Raw genomic sequence first — 8972 nt, 5'->3', positions numbered from 1 at the left:
AAACTGAGCCAATTAAACTCTGCGGCCTTTTTCTGCATTTCACCATAGCTATGACTAACTAGATGGTAATGTTGGCTCTTGCATTTAGAATTAAATTGGTCGGAAGATTCTGAATAAAAGGACTCGGCCATCTACCCAGCACCATATACATTGGTAACTGGTATCTGCTGCAGGTTTCCAACATGGTGGGGGGGGGGGGGTCATGTCTTTGTATTCTAAAGTGTCTGGCACCTTTTGGGACTGGGATCATGCAATTTGTTTTTCTCTTAGGGGATTTCTCCAATTTTCAATGTACATCCCAGGGCTTTAACTTATGAAATGTTTCAAACAATGTAGAATATTTATCTTTTTGCCTGCAGAACCAAAATGTCCAACTACTTCATTCGACTGTACCAGGACTCCGATTACAATGCTGTGAGGGAGCTGTTTGCAGAGGGAGCGTTGGAACACACTCGAGTGGCCTTCAAACATGGACTTTCCCTGATCCACATCCGACTTTTTTTATTGGCTGTTTTCCTCTTGCCCTTTTTTACCATTGGCTCTCTCACCTTGTCCTGCATAGTTTTCCTCCTGGTCTTCACTGGCATGTGGTTTGGCACTAGAGACCTCTACGCTTCCTATGTTCGACATGCCCTATCCAACGACATGATGGATATCCAGAAATACTATGTGCAGAAAGATGGTTATTGCTTCTGGGTGGCCGAGTCCTTGGGGGAAGTCATAGGGATGGTGGTGGCCATACCATCAGCTCACACAAGAGGGGAGAACCATATTGAACTGAGAAGGATGTCTGTGGCTAAGAACCACCGAGGCAGAGGAATTGCCAAAGCATTATGTAAGACGGTCATTGACTTTGCCCATGAGCGTGGTTGCAGTGCAGTGGTGTTGGAGACAACATTGGGCCATCAGGCAGCTCATGGGTTATACAAAGGCATGGGATTCAAACAGCAACATTCAACTTTCCGGAAACACCCATTTGCAAAAATTGTAGATTTTAAAATATTTTTCTATAAATATGACATACAGATAAAAGAATAATGTGCTATAAAGCACTATGAAGGGTCAAACATGGGTAGACTTTGTGAATCTTGAATGCCTAGAAGACTGGAATCTGGCAAATGGAGATATGAGATCCTAAACAGCAAAGACACTTGGACTTGCTTGCAGGGTAATAGTGATAATGATCAGAAATGCAGAGAGAATTGGGCTGGACAAGACCTCTAGAAGAAGCTGAGATCATGAAAAGGGCATAGCTACATCATACATGCACAGGATATTGGTAAAGTCTGCTTTTGTTTTCAATAAATTTGTAAATTTTCACACATTTAGAATTCATATGCTTATGTGCCATGTGATTGTATGTCTGTAATTTTTTGGGCTACCTTGTCTCAGACAATACACACATTTTTATTGCAAAGATAAAAAGGGCTTTGTGTCTGCCAGTTTGGGTTTGGATCACTTTAAGAAGAAATGTTTGTGATTACAAATGCTAGGTGCTTGTAGAAAAGTCTGGACCAGGATGGGCAGAAGTGTAGGATTATAAGGGGGGGAGGGGGGAGAATGTAAGTGTGTGTTGTATGTACTTGGAGGGGGTGAGTTGGTAGGGGTAGGGTGAGGTATAGAGTTGGCAAGGATTTTGTAGTTAGGAGTTATGGTGGTGGAATTGGTGGTTCTATAGCTAGGTGGGAATGGGTATAATGGGCAAGTAGGGGTGAAGACATGGGATGACTGTACAAACTGAAAAGGTTGCATGGGTGGATGAGATGGCATGGCATATTGGTACATGGTCGAGTACCTGGGAATTACCCTGGAGATCATAATTCATAATTCATTTTCTACATAACCCTGTTGAGATTTCATTCCTTTTTTATGGGTAGTCTTCTCCTCACTGGGATTAATGATTAGGCAAATATGTCCATGTTATCCTATCCAGTCCAGGCCATCAACTCTTATCCAATGCCATCAGGTCCTGTTAATTTTTTTGGGTGAGTTTTCCAGTTTATTCAAAGGTACTGATTATTGAGGGGAACAGGGTAGGGGTTAGACTATCCAGGTACCTCAAAAGCTTTTGGATTAGTTAGGTTGTTGGCATGGAACAGATTCCTCCATTGGTGCAGCCACTACTGCCTTAAACATGACATTCACAATCATTCTGTTGCTATTAAAAAATAAAACATTAAAAAAACACAATCATTATTTTCTTAATCCTACCACCACCAACACTACACTCCATTTTTCCTTTAAAAAATTTGTTACAGTCTGGTGTCTAGTACTGGCTGGAGGAGGTAGCGCTCATTAAATAAATCATAGACCCTGCAACCTGAGGGAACCTGTCTGATCCACATCCCTACACTCATCCATCTTTCTTATACTAATAGGCACATTTGTACAAAATTTCTGGTTAATTATAACTTTACTAACAAAGCACTACAAATTTTTACAGATCCAGGTTTACAAACTAAAAATGGCAAGGTGACATGTAAAGCTGCATACATGAAAAGAATACAGAAGACAGAAAATCCCGTAACCTGTTCATATTTAATGTTAAATAAGGTTTCCTGTTATTACACAAAAAAATATTATTAAAATCAAGTTTTTACGGGTATCAGTGGGCAATATCTGCAGTATGACAACTGGTATATTGGTATATTTATGTGTAGGCCATCTGCATCCACCCATAGAGGCAGAGATTCCGAGCATGTTCCTCCAATCCAGCACGGGGGCAGACAGGAACACGGGACTCAAACCTTCAACTATTGCTGGCCATACTTCTCAAAAAGAGAAATGTCCCCATGCCATCTATGTTAGGAGTTAAACATACCAATAAACTTCCCACAGGTGGCCAAGGTGGTATGTGTGGTTACTTTTATACCATCGAATGTTGAATTCACAACGGACTATGCAAACATAACACAATTTTATCCTACACTTTCAAGCAGCATTCCTCCATAAGTTTATGCAGTTTGCATCATGAATTCACTTCCTTGCTGTACTAAAGTATACTATGATCTGCCATGCATGCCCTTTGCACAAAACAAGAGAGGTTTACCAAAAGGAGTGCATTGATAAAACCATCATTAGACTTTTCTGGGAAATGTATTTTTAAAGCTCACACAAGAAGCATCTTTGGAACCTTGATTCTTTATTGGGGGTCTTCAAGTCATTGGCTCTTGTGTGAGAAACTTTAATCTTCTGAAACATTATGTACAGACACGTATGTTCATTAACTATGGAGGCGATACGTGATATCTATTTATTCTTTTCAGTCATACATGAAATATATTACCCCTACAGTGCTCATCAGACTATCCTATTGGTCCACATGTGTCAACACTTCAGCATGTCAAGTGGCAACATTTGCAAACACCTCTTAATGGATCATTAAACTATGTATCCCTTATCCAAATTAGTTGAATGGGGTCATGATTGCTACCGGGGGCACTCCATTTGGTCTTTGATGTTGTCGTCATGTCTATGGATTCTTCTATCCAGCACTCCATGTTGGATTTGAGGCTGTCGAGAAAGCTGTAGTTGAGGCTCAAGAGATTTGAAGACAAAAGGTGTACCCTTCATTGAGGGCTTTTTGATCACATGAAGAACAAAAACTCCTTAATATAGGAGGAACACTACTGGTAAAGGAGCAAATGCTTTCTGATACAGGTATTCCTTTATTAGGAAGCTGCCATCTGCATAGAAACGTCACAGACCGGTGACCTGGGTATAATGCCTGGACATGCAAACCCTATGAGGGGGGACAGTCTGATGTATTGATAAACTGGAAGGGTCCAAGCAGCTCAGAAAGATTCTATAAACCTTGGGTATGTGAATGATTTTATGTATTTAATTATAATCTTAAAAAAAAAGCCTTACCATTACTTAATACCATGTGCAATTGGCTAGGTATTACCAAGCTGCAAATGAAAACACAATATTTTTTTTCTTTTTAAGGATACTTGTCTATAGAGTGTAGAAGCGTTGTGGCTGCTAATTTCAATGATCAAGCAAATTTAATACCGCTTAATGAAAAAGAATAGCCTGTACCTAGGAAAGGGAAGGAAATCACGATAACTTGGGAACGAGATAGGTGCAGCCAAGCAGGACCCTGGCAGGCCAGAGTGATGAAGCCCTCACCAAGCTCTGCAGAGAATTTGGAGGCCAAGTTGGGACCCTCCCTAGAACCTCACCCACTAATCAATTGCTGCTGCAGGGCTGGACCCAGAAGCTTAGGCAGCAGGAAAGGGACTGCATGGGAATTATATCTGAAGACACCGGCCTCTGGTTCCCGCCGGTAGTCTGGCTTCTGAGGGAGACTGCAGTGACTGGGAGGTTGAAGCCCCAGAATCCCAACAGCATGAGAAGAACTAGTCAGTCATGTGACTAACCTTTGGATGACCACCCTGAAGAGGGGACACAGCAGAGTCAGTACAGAGTTGAGTGGCCCCAAGTGTCAATCTTGCTGTGCCAGGTGAGGACAAAGTGATGTGATGGGGGGGGTCAAGCTTTATAAAAGACAGGACCAATAAGTAGCAGTACAAGGGATTTCACACCTTGAAGGGCTCACAGACAAAGTAAGGGGGTGGGTGCAAGGATTGCAGGCAATATTTGATGACTTGCGTATGCTCCTAGCTAGCACCCATGGAGCATGGATAGGCAAGTTCATTAGAGGCATGGGTTCCAAAGGGGCACAATGTGGAGCTTTTGGGGGGGGGGGGGGTTCAGGCAGACAGGTCCATTGGTGGCCCCAGGGTCGGAAGGCATAAGAGTTTACAGCAGTGCTGGGCAGGTAGCAGCAGATTTAGGAAACACTGCTAAAGAAGAGGTGAATGTATGCTTTAAACACCCTTTGGTGGTCATTTAAAGACATGCCAGGATGAGTTGGTTGACTTTTTTAAGTTTTAAGAGGGGGCACAATAAGGGAGGCTAGTACTAGAGCTAGCCTCTGGATATTTTCTAACTGGTTACAGGCTTTTATGATTTTTAAGAGTGTCCTGGGGGGAAAGCATTGCTTTGACGCCATCAGTGAAGCACACAGGGTGTATGGGTGGGATTACCTGGCTCTGATATGATGAGCAATTTAGGCAGAGGAAGGGATCATAAGGACCTTTTTGGATAAAACCGATGGTACTGGTGAAGGTTGTAGGGGGGACTGGAGGTACCTTTTCCACCGGGTTTCCCAGCTATTCGCAGGAAAGTATGTTGGCTCTTCAATGAATAAGAGTAAATCCCTGAATGAGTAATTCCTTCCACAGGTAAACATGCATTGTCAAAAATGTTTTTTTTTTTTTTTTTAGCCAAAATGTACAATATTTCTCTAAATATTCTTGCATTAGCACATGTCCCTCATGGGCGTGTTAAGATCCTTTTTTGACAATTTGCCTAATAGACAGCATTTTTTTGTTTTTATATTTTAAATCTTTTATGGGGAATTCAAAGCAACAAACATATATACAAAGAACATTTAGACCATACCAGGCAAAAATAAATAACTCAATACAAATACACATAATATTCATTTCTTTCCTATATACCTAGTGCTAATATGGCAACTTTCATTTATATAGAGAAAGGAACTGAAGTAAAATTTTTAAAAAGGATTGTAAAATAACCTTCATAACAAAATCCAGTGACATAATACTCCAAAATTCAAATATATAATATATCCCAATTATTTCATCCATTAATAAAAGAAAAAAAAAAACTTTCCTATTCCAATCTTAATGTGTGGTGAAAATATTAAACCTTTTTTCCATATAAACCCAAAATTGCTTATTGTATTAGTGAAGAGGAAAAAACAAAACAAAAAACCCTTTGCTACCCTAGATTCCTTATCGAATTCAGGCCACTCAAAAAACAGTCCAATTTTTCTTTAAAAAGCATCACAGTTGGTGGGTTTGGCTCCAGCATTTTAACATTTCCCCCTCTTAAAATGTAATGCAGTAGAGTTTGGGATTTGCAAATTTATTGCATGATTCAAAAAACTTCAATTCAAAGCAATGATTACTCAGAAGATCCAGATGTCCTCAAATAATTATATGAACCTATATTACAATAAAATGTTATTACTTGGTAAATAGTTAATTCTTTATTTTGCTTTGTATTCTTGAGTAGGTCATAAGTCATTTATGGGCATAGTAAGACTTGTGGGCTACATTTATATCTAGAGAACAGGACACAAGGTACCCATGCCGAATACCTGTTTGGATCAAAAAAGTAATGTATGGCTTTACTAATGACAATGATGGTGACAAAGAATGAACCCTGCCCTGGTTGCATGGATATCTCAGCCAAAATGCTCTTGGAACACCAACTGTTGAAGATTACAAAGCCACCAAATGCCTTTTCTTCCACCTTTCCAATGTTTTTCTTCAAGCCATGAACATCTCTTGTTCTACAGAAACTAATGAAGGATCAAGAACTCACTCAATTTTCTTCAAAAAGGTCATATGCACTGATTCCTTAACTTTTTTTTTTTTTTTTTGTTAGACCGATTTGTGGTATAAAATATCATTACAGCCCTTCATTGAAAGGGCCACTTAGGCCAAGTTTACATTGACAAAAACTGTTCCCAGGCCACAGACAAGGCACCACCATTGAGATACATATTGAAAATGAACAAGCATTTGAATGGACTAATTTGATGAACACTTCGTGCCAAATGCCCACATTCTTTAGGTAAATAAGGAATGTTTTTGGCACATTCCCAATAAGAGTTCAATGCTGGTGTGATAAAGCCAACCTATTCTAGCATTTTTGCTTTACATACATAAACAGGTAGACAATCGCAGGTAAGGTAATTTTTTACCTTCCATAAAATGGTTAGAGAATGGGAGCACAAAGCCTCCTGGGATGAGATGAAGATTTATTGTTGCAGCAGAGAAAATCAAATGCTTAGCAGTTAAGCACAGAGATTCTAACTAAAACCAGGAAATCCATCAATCTATATAGGCATACAGAATCACTCCTGTATAGGGGGTCCTAAGCCATTATCCAATTGTCATTAGGCAGATTGTCCAAAAATATCCAATATATGGACTATATCCAATATAGTCCATATCAGCATAATAGTTCACAAACAGTTAATGGGGTGGATAAAGCATGTGTAACATGTTTGGCACACAAATCAATGTCCGCCATCTTGGATTCTTGCTCAAGCAGCATGGGTCTCATTATTCTTCAATGCCATTCTGTGCTCCGCTTTCAGGGTCATCCCGCTGATTGTTTCTGTTTCAGGTGCTGCTCTCTGCAAACAATCATACAAAGCAGTAACTATTCTTCATATAAGCAGAGTATTTTTATAATCTATATACAGACCCCCTATATTTTTCTCACACATGTTAAGTTGCACTAAATGAACATGATAGAAAATAAGATGGAGGGGTTTTTGACTAATGGTGCCATGGTATTTTTGCTTTATATAAAACATACAGCAACAAATACTTTGTCCAAAGCCCATTAAACACATCATGGGATGTGGGCTTTCCACCATACAATATAGAGAAGTTTATTGTATAGTTCAAAATGTTTTCACCTTTTGGCTTCCTCAGAGTATGCAGAGAATGTAGTTATAAGAACTATTTTTATGAATATTCAGTGTAAAATTGGTGCATTGATTCACATATTAGTATTAAATATTTAAAGAGCTTTTTGTGTGTTGGTTGTGTCACAGATCCCCAAAGGACGAAAGAATCAACCACCCACCTCACATTCCTCTGCAGCCCTGTTCAGGAATCCTGTCAACTGGTCACTTCCTGCTCAGAGTCATGTGATCCCCTGAGAGCTGCCCCTTTACCCCAGAGAACCAGAATATTCCTCAGAAGCACTCCATCTGCTGGTAGAAGTGCCAACACCACCTGAGCTACCTCTGCTCCTACACCCTCTGTTGGTGGGTTCTTGCATCTGTGGGTCATGGGACTCCCAATCTGCCTCTTGACCTCCCCTCTGAAAGGTAGTGCCCAGCAACAGGAAGTTGCCTGAACAAGGAGTTCCCTTAGGCTCAGTTTTCAGCGTTTCCTGTCTGCATCTCCAGCTGTTGACTATTCCAGTTTGCCACCTGCCCTGACCTTTGGTTTGTTTCACCGCGTTCCATTCTCATGTTCCAGCACCTCGTCTGATTCCTATCTGTCAGCAGTCACTCGTGTCTGCATGCATGGGGCGTGCAACCTGGCAGCTGCCTGCAGCATAACATCCTCACCTCCGGAGGCTCCGGTGAAGACCGGTCAGTGGCTTAGACTCTGCTCCCTGGGCACAACTGCCAACTTACCTGGTGACACAGAGGGTCCACCATCCTGTCCTGCGGCACCATGACAAAATGTCTGACTTGTCTTCACAAGATTTACCAGCGGTTTAGCATAACCCTTAGCTACCCGAAATATTGCCAATGTAGTGGGAGATTATTCACCAGGTGACGTATTGCAATATTGATCTCTAGAATTTTTTTTTTAATAAGGGGCAATTTCAAAACATGATACAACTCTGCCTGTGCTGCACCACTAATCAAACATTTGGGGGACTTATCCCCATGTGGTAGGAGCTGAAAGGGGAAACAGGCCCTGTGGTAAAATTAATACCATTTTCATATACATAGCTCACTCCCCATCTTTAGCACACAAATTTTGGGCCTGACCAACGGTTAAAATGTTCTACAAACAGGTACTGAGATTCATACACAGTCACTGACCAGGATCTTCTCATGGACCCCCTAATGTGGGTTTTTGGCAGCTGGGATGAAGTCCCAGACATTGAAATGAGTAAAAAGAGGTTATTCACTTCTTTTCTTCCTTTGTTGGCAGCCAGAAGGGCAATCACAATATGGATTCATTCACAACTGTCCACCCTAAATGTGGTAACTAGTTTATTAGGCAAGTTGTATACTACAGATTAGTTTGAGGCACACAATGCTGATAATGAAGGGGATCACCAGGTTTTATCAGAAGGGGCATTGCCTATATCTGCAAAGTGCTACCAAAAACTGA

At 40.7% G+C, this 8972-nt stretch overlaps 1 protein-coding gene across 1 annotated transcript; it reads left to right on the top strand.

Annotated features, from left to right (window-relative positions):
* The first annotated feature begins 366 nt into the window (after positions 1-366).
* Positions 367-1038, top strand: LOC140327577 (probable N-acetyltransferase CML1). Its single transcript, XM_072406966.1, has one exon. It carries the CDS (start codon positions 367-369, stop codon positions 1036-1038), a length of 672 nt encoding a protein of 223 aa, XP_072263067.1.
* The last annotated feature ends 7934 nt before the right edge of the window (positions 1039-8972 follow it).

Source organism: Pyxicephalus adspersus, chromosome 3 (assembly GCF_032062135.1).
Source record: "Pyxicephalus adspersus chromosome 3, UCB_Pads_2.0, whole genome shotgun sequence".
Taxonomy (NCBI): Eukaryota; Metazoa; Chordata; class Amphibia; order Anura; family Pyxicephalidae; genus Pyxicephalus; species Pyxicephalus adspersus.
This window is presented reverse-complemented; position numbering and strand designations above follow the sequence as displayed.

Coding starts and splice junctions, on each gene's coding strand:
- LOC140327577 (XM_072406966.1), top strand. CDS start 367: ATGTCCAACTACTTCATTCGACTGTACCAGGACTCCGATTACAATGCT.